At 33.1% G+C, this 23,131-nt stretch overlaps 1 protein-coding gene across 1 annotated transcript in view; it reads left to right on the top strand.

Moving 5' to 3' along the window:
- The window catches only part of MRC1 (mannose receptor C-type 1), a 101,864-nt gene that overhangs the window by 76,485 nt on the left and 2,248 nt on the right, over nucleotides 1–23,131 (top strand). The window contains exons 19-28 of the mRNA XM_074266731.1: nucleotides 1,178–1,278; nucleotides 2,217–2,359; nucleotides 3,370–3,484; nucleotides 7,306–7,472; nucleotides 7,605–7,707; nucleotides 12,030–12,259; nucleotides 15,832–15,997; nucleotides 16,440–16,589; nucleotides 19,237–19,350; nucleotides 22,769–22,936. Coding sequence (XP_074122832.1) covers nucleotides 1,178–1,278; nucleotides 2,217–2,359; nucleotides 3,370–3,484; nucleotides 7,306–7,472; nucleotides 7,605–7,707; nucleotides 12,030–12,259; nucleotides 15,832–15,997; nucleotides 16,440–16,589; nucleotides 19,237–19,350; nucleotides 22,769–22,936 — 1,457 coding nt within the window. The remainder of the gene's footprint in view (nucleotides 1–1,177; nucleotides 1,279–2,216; nucleotides 2,360–3,369; nucleotides 3,485–7,305; nucleotides 7,473–7,604; nucleotides 7,708–12,029; nucleotides 12,260–15,831; nucleotides 15,998–16,439; nucleotides 16,590–19,236; nucleotides 19,351–22,768; nucleotides 22,937–23,131) is intronic.

Here is a 23,131-nt window from a genome sequence, read left to right on the forward strand (position 1 = left end):
CTATATCTGCTTACTTACCTGTTTTAACATATACTTGAGGGGAATAAAAGATATTAAAAATATATTTTATTGATGCCTGCATTTTAACATCTCAGTGATTTTAAACCACTCTTCTAGTTTGAATTCTGTTGGAGCAAAGAAAAACAATGAAGCAAAAACATCTTATACAATGACTATATGACAATATAGTAGTATATTCATTCTGCTCTAATATTCTCCTAATTCTTTGCTGTAATTCTTATTGCTTTTCAAATAAGTGATTGATGTTCCTTTTTTTTTTTACCAGCTAAGAATATTGTTAATATTAGGCAGAGAAGAGATTAGAATTAACTTATGTAGATCATCCCATGATATATTTTGACTTGGTTAGTGTTGATTTTGTAAGAAAATGTGTCAGTGAAAAGTGTTTTATTTCATTTTTGCAATTTTCTTAATAATCTGTGTCTGTAGAAAGCTGGAGTTCCCCCCCCACTATCCTTCCCCAACCCCTTGCTTCAGTAGACTGTAAATATCTTAATGAGAGAAGCTGGGTGGTGTAGTGAATGGAGCACTGAACTTGGAACAGGAAGATCCATCTTCTTGAATTCAAATTTGGCCTCAGATACTTACTAGCTTACTCTGGGTAAGTTACTTAACCTGGCTTGCTAGAGAAGGAAAAGGTAAACCATTCCAAAATCTTTTCCAGGAAAATCCCCAATAAGATCATAAAGAGTCAGACACGACTGAAATGACTGAACAAGAGATGTAGTAGCTTTAATGATAGGAACCATTTCTTTTTTTCATCTTTGGATCCCCAGTGTCTAAGATAGTGTCCTACACTACTTTATAAAAGCTTATGAAATTGAATTGAAGTTAATTGAATGGAATTGATTGTTATTTCACTGGATGACATTGGTCCTCAAAAATATCAAATTTCCATGCCTTTTAGCAAGATAACATGGTTGGGTAAGGCAGAAGATGCTGAAAAACAATAAATGTGGATAAGATCAAAGCCTAATTTATAGAATAAATGAAATTATGCCGACTCAATGATTTTATTAAAATATTCATAGCAGAATTTTAAAAATTAATTCAATCTTTCTATTATAGTTTTTATAATATTTTAAAGAGTCCCTTGTACCTATATTTACAATGGAAACAGGTTTCTAATTATCTCATGGTGTATTTACTTTTGCAGGTGGATGGATGGTTCTAAAGTGGACTATGTGGCTTGGGCTCCAGGTGAACCCAATTTTGCCAATGATGATGAAAACTGTGTAGTCTTGTATACCTCTTCTGGTGAGCTAAATCTGAACATTAAGAAATTTATGTTACTATCATATGTTCTGGGGTTACCTAGTAGCTTCCATAACTTCATCTGCTCTCTTTCTTTTATCTTAATTTGCCTCCAGTTGGAGGCAAATTAAGATAAAAGTCTGATCAACTTTGAATGCTATACAGTACATTTAGATCATGTAAGAAATAAAATAATCATCCCCATAACGACCAAACTGATATTCCCAAAGAACAGATCTGACTATGACAGAGCCTCTAAAACAAAACACAAATTCCCATTTGGAGCATATAAAACTCTCTCCAACCTGAACCCCCATCATACAGCCTCCATTCCAGTCAAACTGAGACCTAAATGCCATTCCTTATCCTTGACATTTCTGCTCCTGCCTCTTTTGTGCCCACTGTCCCCCATGTTTGTCATCACCTATGTTTCTTTGAATCCCTAGCTTCTCTAAAGATCAGCTTAAGTGCCACCATCTAAAACCATTGAGACATTGCTGATCTCTTGAGTCACAGATTGTGTCCTCATCCCCTGATTCCTTAGAACATAATTTCTATTAACTTATCTCGTTTTTACGTCATTTCCCACTTTTTTCACCTGTCAATAGAGTATATTCCTCTTGAGGACCAGGACTACTTGGTTTTTGTCTTCATGCCTCTAGCACCTAATATAAGGCTGGGTACCTGATAGAAGTTAAAATGTTTATTAAATTAATACTACAAGTGTTTCAAAGAGGGGAAAGAGAAGTGTCTTGAAAACATTTTGCCTAGGAACTTATGTAAAATTGAATTTTATTAATAGTCTACTTTTAAATATCCTTATTGGACATAAATATCTCCCCAAAACATTCAAAATTATAATTATAAAATTTTATGTTTTTCTTCATTGTAAATGTCCATTTAGTAAAGCAAATTTACCTTTAAAATATTTTTCTTTATAGGTCTTTGGAATGACATTAACTGTGGTTTTCCTAATGCCTTTATCTGCCAACGACATAACAGTAGCATCAATACCACTGCTTCTCCCACACCACCTCCAGAAGTAGGAGGATGTCGGTGGGGTTGGAAGTTATTGCAGAACAAGGTATTATAGCCATTGCCAGTAGTCTTTGTAGCAATCACTGTGGACAGGCTCAATGAAACTTTTTAGAAAGAAGAGAATATTTGCAGAATAAATTAATATGGAAACTTCTTATGGGATTTGAGTAGAACTGCTTACAAAAAGTGGAAAGTGAGAGATTATCAGGTGTAGCAGACAGGCTCCTTATTTTATTAACCTTGGAGACTAAGGCTGTTGGATCTATTAGCTCTGTGGGACAATAGGTTACTTTACTTGAGTGTCTGCAGTAAGTTTTGACATTAATATGGTAGGCCCCCAGAGCAAAAGGCTACAGGGTTTCCCAAGAGGGAAAAAATCAGTTTAGCACAAACAGAATATGATCAGCAATGGAAATGGGCCTATGAGTAATCCTTGTTTTTATAGTCTGGTGAGATGAGGAGATTTAATGAATGTTTAAAAACAGAAGAAAGAAAAGGAAGGAAGGAAGGAAGGAAGGAAGGAAGGAAGGAAGGAAGGAAGGAAGGAAGGAAGGAAGGAAGGAAGGAAGGAAGGAAGGAAGGAAGGAAGGAAGGAAGGAAGGAAGGAAGGAAGGAAGGGAAAGGAAGGAAGGGAAAGGAAGGAAGGGAGGGAGTAGTTATTTAAAGACTTTGTGCACTATTTGTCCTAAAAAAGACTATAACCTTGAAACTTTATGAGAAGTTTATAGCTTTAGCTTTAGGGCTGAAAAAGAACCTCAAAAAGCATCTTATCCAGACCTCTTATTTTAAAAATTATGGAAATTAAGATCTAGTGAAGTTAAATGACCCATGATAAGTCACATGTACTAAATAATAGTGGCAGGATTCAAATACAGCATTGTTACTTCCAAACCAGGATCATTTCAAAAGTACTTCTGCCTCTGGAATAGAGCTAACTCTAATTTTTATAATTCAATTCAGGTAGAAGGAAATGTACCTTTTTTAACATTCCTATAAGTAGATTTTTTTTTACCATTAGCTTACCTGAATAAATATTTTTCTTCTCTCCCATTTCAGTGCTACAAAGTCTTTGGAGCTAAAGAAGAAGAGAGAAAAAATTGGCAAACTGCACGTAAAGATTGTCAAGGTTATGGAGGAAATCTGGTTTCCATACATAGTAGAAAAGAACAAGGTACAGTCCAAGGGTTGATGACACTTGATAATTAATGATAATAATTCCTTCTAAAAATTGTGGTGCTTATATAACATGTTACAGATGATAAATACTAGATAATAATAATCCATTTCCTATAGAATAATGAGTTCCATCTTGAGGAAATTGATTTTTAGGCTACTAGAGTCTCAAGTAAAGTAATAAATTATATTACAATAAGCTTATCTGAAAGGATCTAGTCTAATATTTACAAAATCTCTTATTACAAAGAGTACTTTGTAAGTATATAATTCATAGAAGCATTAGTATTATCATAAACTGATACTTATTGATCACATCTGAGTTCAGGAGATTTTCCAAGATTCCATGATAAATATCATCTATCCAGCCTTAGGAGCAGGTAACAGAGTTCCCACTTTAAAATTGCAAGTATTGGGGAGTAGAAAAAGTAAATAAATCAGTCAAAATGTCCTAGTTTATCTAAAATATATTTGTAGGTATTTTGGAAATCTTCAGGCTTCCATCAATCAATCAGTAAATTAACATACTTTTTTTTTTAATTAAGCATTTAATTTAATTAAGCATTTAATTAAGCATACCAGACATTGTGTTAGCCACTAGGGGTACAAAGATAAAACCAAGCAATTTCTTTACTCAAGGAGCTCATTTTAGGAGGGAAGGCCCTAAGAACTGAGAGAATCACCAAAATCTTCATATAAAAGGTGATACTTAAATTTTTTGGAAGGGAAGAAAGAAGGGATTATAAGAACAAGTACATTTCAAGCATGGAGTACAGTTAATGCAAAGGCATGAAGATGGGAAATGGAATGTCATATATGTAGAATAACAAAAAAGATCAATTTGGATAGGGAATTAATACATGAGAAATTTAATATAAAGGCCAGTGACCCAGGATCACAGGATTTTAAAGGCCAAATAGAACAATTTATATTTGGTACATCAAAGAGATGGAGATACCGAGGCATGAATTATGTGGTTATTGAAGTATGGGAATTTCTAGAAGAAAAGCCATTTGTCTACCATGTGGAGGATAAATTGGAGAAAGAAGAAGATGAAAAAGACAGATAGGAGGCCATAGTGGTAGTAATGATGGATGATAAGGGCCAGAAGTAGAATGGTTCCTGTGTGAATAGAGAGATGTACAGATACAAATAAAAACATCTTAACAACTGAATGACTATGTGGAGTGAATAGGAGTGAGGAGTCCAAGGTAATAATGAGATTATAAAGGTAATAGATGAGAAAGATGATGGGGCGCATAATAAAAACAAGGAAATTCAGGGTAGGTTTTTTGGGGGAAAGATAATGAATTCTTTTGGGGAGATGCTGATTTGAGATGCCTATGAAATATTCATTTTGAAATATCCAATGTATCTCTAACAATCATTGTAGACTAGTCTTATAGTTATGACAGTGCATCTTCTATGTAAGACCTACAATATTTTAGAAATTTTTATTTCTTTGTCTTTGTTGCAAGTAGTGTAGATGCTAATAAGAGAAAAGCAAAACAAAAAACTGGTCCTGAAGTAAATTCATGTAGGGTGGGACTTATCATAGAGGACCGTTCAATTGTCAGGGAAGTAAGCCTGGATTAGAGAGGGCATCCATCCCTCAGAAAGTCTAATAATTGACTCCATGACATTTAGGATTATGGTACATTCCAAATCTTTGATCCAATGAAGTTAATTCCTTGGATAAATAAGAATAGGTGTCAACCAGCATCCCTTTCCATAGTTAATACTTGAATCAACAGTTCAAATAACCATGTATTTGATCAAAAGTCAAGATTCCTAGTTCCTGAGAACATGGCAGGCTTCCTCAAAATGTAGGAAATGTTCAAGGTGCTCAGGACAACAGTATCATGAACTGAATGACTCAACCCTTTCTTCCTCACACAATTCATACAAAATTTAAATAAAAAGCAGGGACTAGTAATGACTCAGTTGAGTTTGTCCATTGAGGCTAGGTCCCTTAGGGTGAAGGGGTACGCCAAAATGAATTTCTTCCCAAGATGATCTTGCACTGGGGAATCTACACAAGCTGTGAGGGAAGATATCTCTGGGAAGTTGATTTTTAGGAAACATAAGCAGAAAATTAAATTTTCAGATGTTATCGTCTCATTTGGAGGAGGTAAAGAGGAGAGAAGTTGATGAAATAGGACGATATGAACCTGCCACAATGATGGTACTTTGTACAGTTAGGCCTCCCCAACCCATTCATCTTGCAGTAATGCTACTATTGGTCATCATAACTGTGCAATAGACTAATAGAATAATTGATTTCTTATTTTGGCTAGAAATAGTGTTTCTGAGCAGAACAAAATTTCAATCAAGAAAATTGAGATTTTCACAAAAAAAACCCTTTCAAAATTAAATAATATTTTCTAACTAGGTAGGCAAAAGGTTTTTAAATACTTATTTGAGCATTCATTGACAGAAGAAATTTAATGCTGAAATGTTAGCAGGTAATTTCAGGTTTCATTTCTATTGCTGGAATAAATTATGTTTTTACTTAAAGAAAAAATTCAACACTAACAATTAAAAGATCAAATTGATAAACTTATTCATGAGTAGTGTTTCCTGGAGGGGGAAATAATTTAAAAATTACCATATGTTTCTGAATTTCTCAATGAGAGGGGGAGAGAAGATTGATTTTTTTGACTGGAAAAAATAACTAAATATAAGGCAATATCTGCTAGCATGAATAGTTATTTCTGCCTGTGATTCAAAAACACATTTCCCTTTTTCACGGGGAAAAGGAGTCAGAAACTCCTCTAAGATGTAATAGTCACAACCCATGAAAATTCGTGACTTCAGTTCAGCCCTATTGGTCTAACTGTGTCTGTACAACGTGCACTGCTTTTGTCCTCTCTCAACTTGGCCACCATTCCATGAAACAAAAATGTAATAATAATCATGATTCATCTTTATAGATTGTTTTAAGGTTTGCGAAGGAATTTCTCAACAACATCTCTAATGTAGATAGTAAAAAATATTGTTGATCTCATTTTACAAATAAGGAAACTGATGTTAAAGGGACTTGCCCACTATCAGATACAGATAGGTCATGTACCATCCAAGGTCCAAGTCTTCTTCCATAATTGCCCCTCTATTATCACAGTGCATTTTATTGCTTGTCCTTGAAGCAACAGAATCCACAGAAACTTTACTAACACCTTCTTCCTTTTGAAATTACTTTGTATGACTATTTACTTAATTGTGTAAATGCCCATATCCCCTCAGTGGAATATAAATTTTTTGAATATAGGATTTGTTTAATATTTATCACTGCAATCCCCACTACTCAAGCAGATAGTAAGCACTTCATAAATATTTGTGCTTTGAATTCAGGGGAATCGAGTTTTGCTCTTTCTGGATTTCTTTCAGTCTTAAATCCTCAAATCCCCTTGTGGTGTCTTCCATCTGATTCTAGTGGTTTCTAGTGTCTGATTTCAGTGCACTTCACTTTATAGCAACTCTGGGTTTTAGAGGCTCCACTTAGAATTGTACTATCATTAAATCCTCCTGTTAAAAATTTGTCCATCATAACTCACTCTGAGAATCTCACTAACGATACCCCAAAAGGCATTTTGAAAAAGTTTTCTTAAAAGGTTTGAGTCGGTTTATATTGCCTGGCTAGCAGAGATACTCTACTAGTTTATTTTTGTGATAGAATAAATATTTCCAAATGATCCTTGTAGACAACAAGATCAACAAAATAACAACTAAACATTTTGACATTATTTGGAATTATTTTTCATTATGTGACAATGTCCCTGTCCCTCATGTCTAAAATCATCCCATGCAACTTTCTTCCAGCATTCCTTACCACTCAGTTACTGGATTCTACCTTTGATAGCTGGATTGGAATGAATGACATCAATTCAGAGAACAAGTTCCTTTGGACAGATGGTCGAGGAGTCCAGTATACAAATTGGGCAAAAGGTTTTCCTGCTGGACGAAGAAGTCTCCTTTCCTATGAAGATGTAAGTACTCTTTGCAGGTTTTCTTGCCTTGTCCTTCCTTGAATCCTCTCCTTACTCCTTCTCTTCCCATAAATCATTTGTGATAGGTATTTATCTTCTTTTTTTCTCCATCTCCCATCTACCCACATTTAGGTTGATTGTGTAGTTATTGTTGGAGGTCCATCCTTGGAGGCAGGAAAATGGATTGATGAAATATGTGAAAATGAAAAGGGTTACATATGCCAGACTGATTCTGGTGAGTTAAACCATCACTTCCTTTGCATTTCTGATTTTTCTGTTGATTCCATATACTTTTCTCTGCATAATTCATCATCTCCAACCTAGAGGGAAATGTATACGCATGATAAATATTTAAGCAAACAAATTTTTTAAAAGTCTCATCAGCAGAACGAGTTTTCTATAAACAGAAATTGGCAATGAGTTATAACTCCTCATGGAGCAAATTTAATGTTTCCAAGTCTTTGTCACCAAGAAGCTTTATGCTGACTCAACTTGAACTTAATGACTTTTTTCCATTTTAATTGTTTCTATTTGGTGTTTTCTTTTTAGAAGATTTTTATAATGTTAGAGAATTAATGTGTCAGTTTCTAATTTCTATTACCTTTCATTGCTGTTAAATTATTTTTAGTCTTGTCCAACTCTTCAAGGGCTCATTTGGGAATTTTTTGGCAAAGATACTGCAGTAGTATTTCCTTTTTCAGTTCAATTTACAGATTGAGCCAAACAAGATTAAGTGACTTGCTCTGGGTCACACTGCTAATAAATTTCTGAGGCTAGATTTGAATTCAGAAAATGAATCTTCCTTAGTACAAGCCTGTTGTTCTATGTACTAGGGCAGTCATCTTCACATGTTTTTCTCAAGTTGCAGAGGCAGAACACCATAGTGAATAAAGTGCTGGACTTGGAATCAGGAAGAGCTGAGTTCAAGTCCCACAGCTCACTCATATGATGTCCCCTTAGGCAATTTTTAAACCCCTCAGTGCCCCAGGCTCCTCTTTAAGAATACAAATTGTAAAGCAAATCATCAAAGGATGGAAGAGTCCCTTCATCCCTACATATTCTAATAAAGTCAGAGATCTGATAAAAAAGGCAAAACACAATGCTCTTAATATTTTTGGATCCCAGTGGATTTCTGACATAATGGACACGACATTACTCTTTACAACAGTTCCTTGCTGTCACAGGACCTATGATGAAGGTCTAAGTGCTTGCCAATCATAGGCATGCCCCATTGTGGGCTCAGAGTGCCCAGGCTGTGCCATCATAGTTCTCTGTCCTTTAAATGCTTAACACTGTAGCATAAGTATCTACCTATCCTGTCTAAATAGAATACTTTCATAACATAAGTATTTATGAGAATATAACTAGAGGGTGTAAGTGAAAGACTGGTTATAGCCATGGAGCATGGGATGGGAAATACACGGAAAAAAGCTCTTCCATCTCTCGCATATCTCCAGAACACTTTCTGGGAAACCAGGAAATGTTGAAATTGATATCAAATGCCAGCATTAAGTTCATCAAGTGTTTTGCCACATCATTTCATAAATATGTAAGTGTTTTTTTTTTTTATTTCTTTTATCCTGGGAGGATTCAAACTTAAAAACCTGAAGCTATCTCTACATTAGGTCCAAGATTCTTGAAAGCAGAAAAAGGCATATGCTTCTGTAGTTTGCCATTAAATGGATCTCTCTCTTAATAACCTGTAATATCTCTTCAGATTTTCCAATTACAAAATTCAAAATAGAGCAGATTAGCTAAATTTCCTTTCATAATAAGATCCATCCATGGCACTTTTCTTCTGTTATTTCTCTAGTTATTTGCACTGGTAATTTTTGCCTACTCTCATTTGGGGGAGAGGAGCGATTTTCCAATTGTATTAAGATAACCATCTGTTATTCAGACATTCACTCATGTCTGATTCTTTATGACCCCATGATTGTATTTTCTTGGTACAAGAGTTTGCCATTTACTTTGCCAAAGATAACCCTAGAGCTCCCCCAAATGACTTGTTGACTTCAGTCCTTAGTATTCATAAACAACAGCAAAAACAATAAAAAGGAGCTATATGCCTTATTTCTCTCCATGATATTCTATTGACACAAGGTGGCAGTAATAACAGAGAAAAGGGAAGCATGAATTTCAATTCACTCAAGGACTTTATTTAGTCCCTATCAGTTAACCCTGAATTGCTGTCCTTTTATCTTTCACATTCTTTTTTGTAACTTGAGCTGACAAAACAGGTCCTGATTAGTTTTAAGGTCAGGAAGTACATCCATTTCAGCTAGGCAAAGGGGAATAAGCAGCTGGTAGTTGTAGAGGAGCACATTTCAGTTAATTAAAGGGAAAACTTCCAACAATTAGAGCAGTCCAGAAATACCGTAAGTTGCCTTGGAATATAGTGGGCTCCTTCTCACTGGAAAGCTTCAAATCAAAGCAATGTGGTTAATTTCTAGGTATATTATAAGAGAGATTCCTGTTCAAAGAGGAACAGAATTTAATCTTTAAAGTTCATTCCAATGAGAATGAGAATCTGTGAGTCTAAACTGGCAATCTGGCAGGCTAGAGGCTTTCTGAGATAGAGAGCCCATGAAAACTGGGAAGAAGTAAGCAGATATATTTGATTTAGAAATAGAGGAGGTCCAGAATTCAGGGGAATTAGACAAATAAAGATCTCCTTAAACCTAAACCAGGAGAATAGAAAGTGGTATTTCGCTTAGAGGCTGAGAAAACCACTCAGCTGTATCCAAGCTAGCGACTTGCACCATTCCTTTGTCTTTATCGAACCATTGTGTTTTGTCTGGGTTCACTTTTAGGGGAAGCCTGACTTCTCAGTGGCCAGATTCTCACATTCTTGGCTCATCATCCCAACCCCAGAATTCTGGGGAAATTACAATAATAAAATTCAAAACCTAAGAAGTTTCTCAAAAGTAGGAAAAGTTCAAAAGAATTACAATGCACTAATTCAAATAAGAGTCAGGTATGGGGCAAGTCATTTGATCATCATTACTGGTCTTCAAAAGCAGTCATTTTCAAATGGATTAAGCAACATCTATGTATTAAGAGCACATTTATCTGGTAAAGAAAAAAGGATGTTTAGCAAAAAAGAATCATAATATGTATTACAGAATGATTAGGAATGGAATTTAGAAACTTATAATCTTGCAATCTGCTAAGAGGCTGTTAATTAAGTCTAAACAAGGCACAATACAGTTTTGTGGCTCTGTTAATTAGTTCACATTTCACTTTTATCCTGGACACAGTTCAACTGAACTTGATCAAACTTGATCTCTTGATAGCGGTCAAAGTGCCTGACGTCAATCGCTACTGCTACAAGGGACATTACTACTGTCACATTGTCATTTTGGGATCCCACCAATATGATCGTGGACCCAATAGAACTTTGGAGTTATTCTAATAATAGCAATAATAATGATAATATCTAATATTTATAATAATTATATAATATGTATTAAAATAAATGAATTTATATTTATGTCTAATATTATATAATATTTATATATGTAATATATATATATATATGTATATATATGTACCAGGTTCACTAGACCCAGTAACAAGGAAAAGAAGATATCAAAGGAAGAGCACCTCATGGCTTATGACAGAATAGGAAATAGTTAGTGCAGATACTAAATAGATATAGATGAAGACATAGCACAGATCTCCATAGAGTTCCAAAGGATGCATTCCATGTATACTGAAGAGGTGTAGATGGCCAGGAACCAGTTTTCTAAACTCCTTTGTGGTGAATTATAATGTCAGATGGACACACTCTGGGAGAGTGGAAGCTAGGGAAGGCTCCTGAAACAATAAGATTAGAGAACCAGGTAATATTTACTGATGGGCCAAAACAATGGACAATAAGAGGGCAGCCAATGGCATAAGCAACAGATATTGGGCACCAGCGATAAGAATGGACTCTGTCATTGAACTAAGGTTTCCCTGTGGGCTTCCTTCCGAGGACCAGAACTTATTCTCTTTATATATATATTACCCATAGGATGGTTTGAAGTAGTAATGAATCAAGGGCCATGCTAATTCCTAACATGGTAACTCAACTAAGACGAGGAAAGAAATTTTAAAGGAAGATGGTTCAAAATTATGATTAGATAGTCATCTCCTTATTAGACAGTAAGATTTCTAGTGAGAATAATTTATCCCCTGCCAGTGAATATTTCCTTCTTAATTATCCAGCTGCTTTTAAATTTGCAAAGTCTTTCTATTTGTTATTTGGGGAAAATATAGTTCTTTATCAGATAAACTTGGGCTTAATACATTGTTGTTTAACCAATTTGAAAATGATTTCTTTTGAAGACTAGTAATGAAGATCAAAATACCTATTTGTTATAATAGTCCTAGAACATCTTAAACATTTCAATTCTGTGCAAATGCAAGATATATACTCTTATGTTTTTGTTAAAACGCATGTTTAACTCTAGTAATTCCACTCCACTATAGAGTCGTGAACTACATAAGGCTTCAACTCAACCAATTTTATTCAATGAGATAATTAAAACAATGTCTTTAAAAATTTTTCAGACCCTACTCAGCCTCATCCCTTGACACCAGCATCTGAGGACTTCATAAAGTTTGGTGACAGTAGCTATTCAGTGGTGACATCAAAAATGAAATGGAAAGATGCAAAGGAATACTGTGAGGGTAAATCCTCCCAAATTGCCAGCATCTTAGATCCCTATGTCAATTCATTTGTATGGCTGGAGATGCAGAAGCACAATGAACCTATGTGGATTGGTCTGAACAGCAATTTGGTAAGATATTAGAAAAATATCAGCTTCTCTTCAATGTGTCCTAAAAACTTGCAATATTTCTCCAAAGCTTTGCTTGAGAATTTCTTATATTCTCTCCCTATTTGAGTACTTTTCAGATCATATCTTGATACTAATTGGCTTTAATTATTTACCTTTTTTTCAGGGAGCACTATTACATTTTTTCTTCTCTTTATTGTCATATATATTTTATTATTTATTGCTCATTTTCATTTTTAAATAGGCTTAGGAAGATTTTGCTTAAGGTTGAGTTGCTGAGCTTTCTCTAAACCATTATTTTTCTTGGCTGCCAAATGTCTTTCTATTTGGTCAATAATTTCAGTCAAGCACTGAAGTTGGTTTTTAGGGTTTCGTTTGAGTGGTTATTTCTTCATTAATGTCATTTGATTCATAACATTGAAATTTATGCATATAAAATTGATGAAATTTACTTTCTTTCTTCTTTCCACATACCACTGCTCATTCTCAGTAGCTATTTTCCATAGATCAGATGGAATCTTTCTTTTCAAAGAGAAATTATGAGCTAGTCTTTCATTTAGCTGTATTTTTTCTGGTTTTTCTGGTTATTTATCACGAGGTCAAGATTTGCATGATTCATTTTCTCTAGTAATCTATTCTTACTTTAGTCACTAAACAAATATTACATTTTTCAATTTTCTTGTAATATATCTTTATATCTACGTCATGTAACCATTTTGATCTTATCTTAATAAATGTTATACGAGATTGGTCTATGCCCAATTTCTGTCAGACTAGTTTTCCTAATATCTTTTTTTAAACCAAATGATGAATTCTTATCCCCCAAACTTAAGTCTTTACACCTGTCAAATACAAGGCTACTATATTTATATGCTAATATATACTATATGTTCCTCTGATCTACTCTTCTATTTTTTTAAATCAGCACCAGGTAATTTTGATAATTATAGCTTTATATAATAGTTTAAGACCTGGTACTGCTAACTCTCCTTTACAGTATTTCACTAATTCCTTTTATTTTCTTGACTTTTTGTTCTTCTAAATGAATTTTGTTGCTTTTTTCTAATTCAATAAAATCATTTTTGGTAATTTAATAGAGATGACATTGAATATGTACATTAGTTTGGGAAAATTTGTAATTTCAATTATATTGGCTCTACCTACAAACAATCAATGTTTCTCCAATAATTTAAATCTGATTTTATTTGTATAAATTTGTTATAATATTTTTCATGTAGTTCTTGAGTTTATTTGTACTTCCAGGTATTTTATGCTGTCTAAAATTATTACAAATCTCTTATCTTCTTGCAGGATTTTGTTTGGATTTATAGTATAATTGTTGATTTATGTGGATTTACTTTATAAACTACTATTTTGCTAAAAACATTGTTCCAATTAACTTTTTAGTTGTGTGCCTTTGGGATTTTCCAAATATATTGTCAGAACATCTGTAAGAAGAGATATTTTTCTCACCTCATTCCCTATTCTGATTCCTTCTATTTCTTTTCTTCTTTTATTGCTATTGGTAGAATTTCCAAAACAATATTGAATAATAATGATGACAATGGGCATCCTTGTTTCACATCTAATCTTACTGGGAAAGCTTCTAGCTTGTCCTCATTATAAATAATGTTTGTCTATGTTTTAATTAAATACTTTTTATCAGTTTAAGGAAAAAATCCACTTATATCTATTTGTTAAAGTGTTTTTTAATAGAAATGAATGTTGTGTTTTATCAAAAGCTTTTTTCTGAATTTATTGAGATAATTATATGATTAAAAAAAACTTTTAGTATTGATATACCCTATTCATAGTTTTCCTTATGTTGAACCATCCCAGAATTCTTGATATAAATCTTGGTTAGTTACAATATATAATCTCTGTAATATATTGTAACCTTTTAGCTAGTATTTTATTAGAAATTTTGGGATTCACATTAAATAATAAAATTGGTCTATAATTTTCTTTCTGTTTTTTACTCTTCTTGGTTTTAAGTATCAGTATGTTTCATAAAAGGAGTTTGGTAGGATCCCTTCTTTACAAATTATTTAATATTGAAATTAGCTAATCTCTAAATGTTTGATAAAATTCTCTTGTAAATAGATGTTTAATATATGTTTCTTGACTAGAAAAATATCATGAATTTAGAGTTCTGATAGCTAGATAAAAGAAAAGTGGAACAAATCTGCAAAGATTTTAGCAACAATCTTTTTTCACTATCCAGGACAATAGGACATTATATTTGGATGCTCAGGTATCACATTTAGACCGCATAGTCATGGATATGATTATTAAAAAATTAGAAATAGCATTAAAGAGAAAAATGATGGGATTAGACTAAATGCACATAGAGAACTGATCTAGAGGTAACACAGTTATATGTTGAGACATTGAGTTGTGAGATATATGAGGAAATCAGGATTCCAAAGGTATGGCAAAAATCTTGAAATTTATTGGTCCACCTTTCAAATGCCCCTGGAAGAAGAGTGGGGGTGTTGTTATCTGTTTAGGGAGTGAGTGAAGAGTAGTGACCCTGTGAGATGACAAAAAAACCTTGAGCAAGTAGTTTCTCTGGTAACTAAGGTCATTACTAAGTCCTTCCACTATTATTACTTAAAAGGAAATATGATATTGGCTATGAATCAACTTGTTTTTAAATTTTTTTGTTTTTTTTTTAAATGTCAATTTTAAACTGTTGCTATTTAAGCATGGATATTTTGCTTAATAAAAGTAAAATGAATATTTTATTCTTATTTAATAAATATAGTATACATTTATTTTGTATAAGAATATTAATTTGCTTTATCCTACAACATTATTTTCAACCAAATTAGAATGATTAATACTTACTTATGTAATTACTTATAGGGAATCAATGAAAAATAAATCATTGATTGATTTAAAGAATAGAATAGCTCTGCCTTTGTTAGCCAATTAATGGACATTGCCTGCTACAAATATACTTTTAACATAAAAAAATAATGAAAACATGTTATCACTTTTAGGATATGACTTAGGCTGTCATAAATTATATATATGATTTATATTATTATATAACTTATAAGTTTATATTATTAATATAATTTTTATTATAGTAATTTGTACTATTATAAAATAATGGTATTTTATTTCATAAATTATATAATATATATATATATATATATATATAGTAATGTTTTGCTTGTGTGTGTGTATATGTGTGTGTGTGTGTATAATCTGTGAACCAGTTCTCAGTAGAACTCATACTTACCCATTCGGCTAAGTAAATTATAAAATAATACACTGAATAAAACAATAAAAAACCCTCATGTATCAGTGCTGGATTAGGAACCAGAAACCTTGATCAGGATTCTTGATCCTATTCTATTTACTAATTGTGTGAATTTGAAATAGTCATTATCTTCGGCTGCCCTCTCCATAAAATTAGAGAGTATAATGTAATATTTTCTCAAAATCAAACTATCTATGGATCTGGGAGGGGGAAATGTTTTGACTTGATTAAAAACAATTTTTTTTTCAGCTGGTTAATTTGAAGGTATATGGAGTAACCTAAAGTCCATATTTTTTCCTTATAGACTCAAGGTGAATATTCATGGATTGATAGATGGAGGATGAGATACACAAACTGGGGCCCTGGAGAGCCTCAAGTGAAGTCAGGTTGTGTCTATATGGATCTGGAAGGATTCTGGAAGACAGCACCTTGCAACGAAAGCTACCAATTTCTCTGCAAAAAATCAGATGGTAATTAGATGCTACAATATTATTTAGGGGATTTCAATTTTCGAAGCAAGCAAGTTCCTGCTCTGGTCATTGTACTGCTAAGAACATCATTGTGTTGCTAGAAGAATTAAATATTGTCTCAGGAACTTGTGAGCAGACCAAAATCTTTCCTTTATCTAACAGAAAGATTTTACATTAATCATTTTAATACATTTACACATTATTTTCTCCATCTCCTCTTGATGTCACTGCTATATTTTTGTGGTTATGTAAAATTAGTAGATGTGATAAAATAATAAAAAGTCAAATAGTGATAATAATAAATTCAAATGATAAATGATTAAATGATGAACGATTCTTACATGTGACCAGTGGTGGATTTTCTTTCCTTTTAAATTAATCCTGGATGGCTTTTGTTTCATAAACTTGAGACTTTTTTTTCTTTAATTGTCTTCATTTTCAGTATCACCTGCCACAGAGCCTCCACAATTGCCTGGCAGATGTCCAGATTCAGAACAATCATCTTGGATCCCTTTCAGTGGTCATTGCTACTATATTGAATCTTCCTCTACAAGAAGCTGGGGCCAAGCTTTGCTGGAATGTAGCCGAATGGGTAAGTATGAGTTCTATTGAGAGCTGGCTCACAGTTTACACACACACACACACACACACACATATATACATATGTATATATATATACAGAGAGAGAGAGAGAGAGAGAGAGAGAGAGAGAGAGAGAGAGAGAGAGAGAGAGAAAGAGAGAGAGATAGACAGATAGATAGATAGATATATGGATATATAGAGATATAGATAAAATACACACATATATATTATATATATAAGCAAAACATTACAAATGTCTCTTAAATTCTTTAAAGAATAAACATCAAGTATCTGATTTTCTATTTTTTTCTCTATTTGCTTACTTGTAATGAGTTTCTTTTAGCATAGAAAGTCATATTACCTTCCCCAAAGTATGTCTAGCAAGTTTTTTTTTGGTTCGAATCCCAGAATTGTGAGAAAGTATTGGGCTTCTTATTGCCACAGAGCCATTTAAAAAATATGATCTCTGCAGTAGTTATGGAGAAGAACTCAATAGGTAGAACCAGAGTGTTTGATCCCTTTTCTCACCTTGTCTGTCTCAAAATTCCCAACCAGAGCTACTCACGAGATTACTATACTTCAGCCAAAATCAATAGATAATTTCTCTTCTCATTGGTCATAATTTATTTTTTTAAAATCCAAAGGCTTTTATAAGCTGAGATTTCTCTTATTGGTGATTCCTGTTCTTAAGAATTGTTTCACTAATCCCAAAGATCATTTGAAACATATCTCCTAAGTGGGGGTAGATTTTGCAGAAGAGAAAGGGCTAAAATTCAAAGAAGCAAAATAGAACCAAATTTCTTCTTAGAAACTTTAAAATAAAAGATTGTTTTTATCCTGTCTTCAGCTGAGCAGGAAAATCTCACCCTTGTCATTCATTGTAGACCCTTGTCTTTTAAAAAACAACTCCTTTCTTCTTTTACTCTTCCTTTTCCAGAGAACCTGCCTGCAGAATTATTTTAAAATATAAACCACCATATAGGATTTAAGTCAAGAAATAGATAGCAAATGTCAGATATAGGATTTAAAAGTTGGCCCCTTTTCTTTAAAATTCTAATTCAGGTAAATTTAACCATATGATTTAGATTTTACAAATAAAAAATTTTACTTTTTGCTTCTAAGGCACTCAATCCACTTATTAGTGTTATTCTGTGGTTTGAGTTTCAATTGATTTTCTTTGTTTTATTTAGTTTCTGTTTTTAAAAGTGGAATAGCTTGTTAATTGAGAGGAAAAACTTTTTTCTTTTCAATAATCATGGCTTTTCATTAGAACAGTAATACATTTTTGGAGTTAGGTCTAATTTTAGGGTTAGCAGGCAAAAATGAGTTAATAGAACATTACCAAAAACTTGTCATTGAGAGAAACAGAAAAAAAAATCTATTTTTATCTAAATAGGTAAAACCAATAAAATCTGACCCATGATCATTTTTATTGTTGAACTTAAGTATTAATAACAAGAGAGATTTTTCTATTGTAGGTAATATAAGTAATGATTTATTTATTCTTTAATTGTTTAAAGTCTACATGCAACTTAAGTGACCAACTTATTGTAATTTAAAGTCTTGGAGAGTTGATTGGGGCAACCAGATATTATGTAATTTGCTGGTGATAATTCAGATGGTAGGTACTGGAAGTGGAACTTAGATCTTCCTATTCCCAAGATCTATCCTTTAGACACTATTACCAGAAGTCTCATTCATCCATTTTTGCATTTATTTATCACTTATAAATAAAAATTTAGTACAAATTAGTTGACAGATTACTGCAGACTATAAGTGTTAGAGAAATTCAGAGGAGGTAGTGCTGGCTGAGGGGTGGCCAAGGCAGTGAGGGAAGATCAGAAGAGAATTTGAGATAGATTTTGGAGGAAGGGTAAAATTTAGCTAAGTGCTAGAGAGGGAGGATAGCTTCCATAAAACAATGACAAATTATTTTACTTCTCTACATCTCAATTTTCTTCACTATTAATAGAAAGCATTAGCTTATGTATGAGTTGGTTCTTGAGAGTAGAAATTGCTTTGTATTTGTATCACAGGACCTAGTATAATGCCTCCCACAATAGACAGTTAATTTTTCTTGCATCCCTATGATTTATATTTTATGCACATTGAGAAGAGGCTCAGGATGACCAATTTTCATTTTCTTCCTGATTTGCTGCTGACTTTCTGGATGTTGATATATGCTCCTTCTCATCTTCCTTTTGTGTATTGCCTTCTATTATTAGATTGTTAATTCTTTGAAGAGATTGCCTTTCTTTTGTGGTTATATCCCCATAGCTCAGGACATTGTACATGTTTAAGATAAGCTTGTTGCTTTGCCAAAAATATATATTTGGAAGGGTTCCATGGGCTTCATTGGACTGCCAAGAAGATCTAGGATATAAAAAAGATAAAGAACCCTTGATTTAGAGGGATTCCCACAATAACTTCTGAGTAGCTAGGACAGAAGCACCCAGTCATTAGGTGTTGTGCCCTTCCTGGAAATAATCAGTCCATTAGTGAAGGGAAGGTTGAGATGCAGGACCATTTTTTAGTCACTTTGGCCATTAAATCCATGTGCTCAGTATAAATAATAAGCCATTCCCATAGTTCCATGAATCTGAATTATATATATATATATATATATATATATATTTTTTTTTTGATCCATTCTGAAGGTGCCAGTTTGGTTTCCATTGAGTCAGCTGTGGAGTCAACCTTTCTGACATACAAGGTCGAGCCACTTAAGAGCAAAACCAACTTTTGGATAGGAATGTTTAAAAATGTAGAGGGTAAGTATCATTACGCCTTTTATGGAACGTAGTATTTTTTGCTGCTCTCTCTCCTCACTTCTACTTGTTAAAACCCATCTCTCCTTTCAAGGTCAGTCTCTGTTGCTACTTCCTCCATAGAAGTGTCCTGTTATTTTTCCAACTTTCCTTAACATTTTGAATTTCCTTTTTGTCCTTTTCACATCTGACTTTTTTATATCCTCTTATACATATTTGTGTATATACTTGTCCCCTATCACATTCAACCTTTATATTCTATCCTACTTATTGGTGTATCTACTATTCTCTCTGTTGCTCCCAGAGATAATAGAATCCTTCAAGGTAAGGGTTTTCTCACCTTTCTACCTCTAGTTGCAATAGTGACTTAATGTCAAAAGCACTTAATGTTCTTTGAACTGAAATTGAATTGACTTGAACATCTGGAATCTTCTGTTCCAAGGGAAAACAAAAATTTCAGTGGTATTATGATTATTTCATGGTTTTCTCATCATATTTTTATTGTAAAAGATGAGAAATGGATAAACTTAGTGTACATCATATTGTGGTTTTTAAAAATTATTATTTTTTATTCTTTACTCAAACATCAAATAAAGTGAATATTCATATGTATACATACATACAGGTATAGTTATATATATTGTGTATATATACACTCTGATATTAAGTATCATGCCATATATGTGAGAATATCTATTTATATATGTATATCATATCTGACATTAGGTTTCTTCTTTAATGAGTAGAAAAAGGATTGTGACATGGAACTACTGCAGATTATATTATATGCAGATTTATTTTTCATTTTAAATAAATAACAAATTCAAACCTTGGCTTTCAATTCTGTCCTGCTGACAAGTGATTTTTTTTCTGGCCCTCTGTTCTCTTTTGTGAATTTCAAAAACATATTTCAACGATATTTTCTTTTTCTTTTCTTTCCTTTTTTCTTTTTAGACAACTTTATTGCTAACCCTCTTTGCCCCCATTTCACGCTGCTCCATCCTTACCCAATTGGGAAAAACAAAAGAAAGAAGGAAAAACAAAAGAAAAAAGGAAAAACAAAACTTTTACAACAAGCAGCATATTGTGGTCAATAGGAAGTTTATAGTTAGAAGTATATTTTGCTCAATACTTTTTAAAAATATTCTTGATGTAATATCTTCTTACAGTAAAATATTAAAATTGAAAAGGAAAAGAATACAGGGAGGAGATTTCACTCCTTTCACTTTTTTGGATGAATAAGTACAATGTATGAGTTGTGATTAATTAAAATCACTAATATTTTGACATGCCTTGGAAGCTTTGAATCCCTTTTTATAGTTGCCTGGCCAGTCAAATAGCATTTATTAAACTCTTACTATGTGCCAAGAACTACACTAAGCACTGGGGTTATGAACAAAGGCAAAAAGACCTCATACCTTCCCTCAAGGAGCTTACTATCTAATTGGAAAGACAAAAGGCAAACAACTGTGTACAAATAAATTAGAGAAAAAATAATTTGGGGCAGTGTCAGTGGAAAGGCACTGAGTTCAAAAAGAACTGGAAAGGGTATCTTGCTGAAGGTGGGTTTTTAATTAATACTGGAAGAAAGCCAGAGAATCCAGGTGGTAGAGATATGAAGCCTTCTCAAGTCCATTAAGATCTCATGGAAGAGCCCAAAATCATATTAGAGAGGTAGAAGAAAAACTGGGGAAAAATGAGAATGATGCAAGAGAATTATGAAAAAAAAGAGCTAGCAGCTGGGTGGGGGGAACCAACTCCTTAAAAAATAGAATGAAACAAATGGAAAAGGAGTTAAAAAATTCACTGAAGAAAACAACTCCTTAAAAAGTACAATTGGCTAAATAGAAAGGAAGTACAAAAACTAATTGAGGAAAACAACTCCTTAAAGATTAGAATTGGGCAAGTGGAAAATAATGACTCTTCTGAAACATTTAGAAGCAATCAAACAAAATCAAAAGAATTAAAAAATAAAAGAAAGTGTAAAATGCCTCATTAGAAAAACAACTGGTCTGGAAAATATATCCAGGAGAAAGTATCAGAATAATTGGATACCCTGAAAGCCATAATAATAAAAAAAGAATACTTGGACAGCATTTTTCAAGAAATTATCAAGCCCAACTGCACTGATATCCTGGAATGAGAGGACAAAATAGGCATTGTAAGAACCCACTGATCATCACAGGAAAGAGATCCCAAAATAAAAACTCCAAGACATATTAGAGACAAATTACAGAACTGCCAAGTCAAGGAAAAAATACTGCAATTCAAATATTGAAGAACCATAATCAGGATTACATAAGATTTAGCACTTGCTACATTAAAGGTTTGGAAGTCATGAACATGATATTCTGGAGAACAAAGGGACTAGGACTATAATCCAGAATCACCTACTTGGCAAAATTAAGCATTATACTGCAAGGGAAAAAATGGTCATTTCAAGCATCCATAAGAACAATTGTTCCAGAACTGATTTCCAGACCCAAAAGAAGTCTAAAAAGGTCCAAGAAAACATAAGGGATTCAGTAATATTAAACTGTTTATATGGATAGTAACATTTTCCTTCGTGAATCCTTTGTGCTTATTTTGGATCATTGTGTTAACTGAAAAGAACTGAGTCATTCATATTTGAATATCTCACAATGTTGATGATCTGTTTCCTGGTTCTACTCATTTCACTTTGCATCAATTAGGCTCCTTAAAAGCAGAAACTATCTCACTTTTGGTTTTGTACTAATCATTTTTTTCCCTTTCATTCTATAGTCTGATTCTGATCTACTCTTTAGAGCTTACCAAACACTCCTCTGCTTCCATCATTCTATTGCCCAGCCAAACTCTACTGCTTATGAATTTCTAAGCTTAATTTTCTGCCCCTATGCTTTTGCTGACAGTTTTTATGCATGGAATAATCTCCAGGTCTATTCTTCTGTTTCTTCTAAGATTCTATCTCTTCCTCTAAGTCCAGTTCAAAAACTACAACTTCTATGAAGCCTTCTTGGCAGCTGGAAATAAACTTTCCCTCTTCTGAGCTTAAATACTTCCATTATGCAATTATCCAATTTGTTTTATATTATAGCTATCTGTATGGATTTCTTGGCTCCCCTACTTGATTCTAAAATCTGTGATGGATTTCACATCCATTTGTACTTCCTTAGCACCAACTATGGTGTCTTGTGAGTGGAAGATATTTTTAAAGACTCTTTAAAATTTCTTTTTGGATTAGTTTCTGTTCATCTTCCATAATTAGAAACTGTAGTCTTATAGGTGAAAAATCTGGTTTGGAAATCTATAGAATCTATTTGAATTTGTTCAAAATTACATGTATATAAGGTTAATATATCTGCCTCCTTAGAAAGAATGATTGAGTTTTTTTCGAGTGATTATTGATAAGTGATTTTTGGTTATCTCTTCTAATAATCAGGGAACTGGCTTTGGATAGACAATAAAGCAGTGTCTTTTGTCAATTGGAAAACGGGAGAACCCTCAAGTGATCGGAATGAAGATTGTGTGGAGCTCTATTCTTCAAGTGGATTTTGGAACAATCTTTACTGCTCTTCCTATAAAGGGTATATTTGTAAAAGAGAAAAAAGTAAGTTTTTTCCTGTCATATTGAAATTCTCATCATGCCATTTCCACTACTCACATAGTTAGACACAAATGAGGTGCTAGTGAAAAAAAGCAAAGGACAATTGCTAGATATCCAATAGAATTCTAACCACATTGGATCTGCATTGGGATACAAATGGAGAATGACCTTGAGAGTTTAGGGATAATTTAAACCATA

The sequence above is a fragment of the Sminthopsis crassicaudata genome, chromosome 5 (genome assembly GCF_048593235.1).
Source record: "Sminthopsis crassicaudata isolate SCR6 chromosome 5, ASM4859323v1, whole genome shotgun sequence".
NCBI classification, from domain to species: domain Eukaryota; kingdom Metazoa; phylum Chordata; class Mammalia; order Dasyuromorphia; family Dasyuridae; genus Sminthopsis; species Sminthopsis crassicaudata.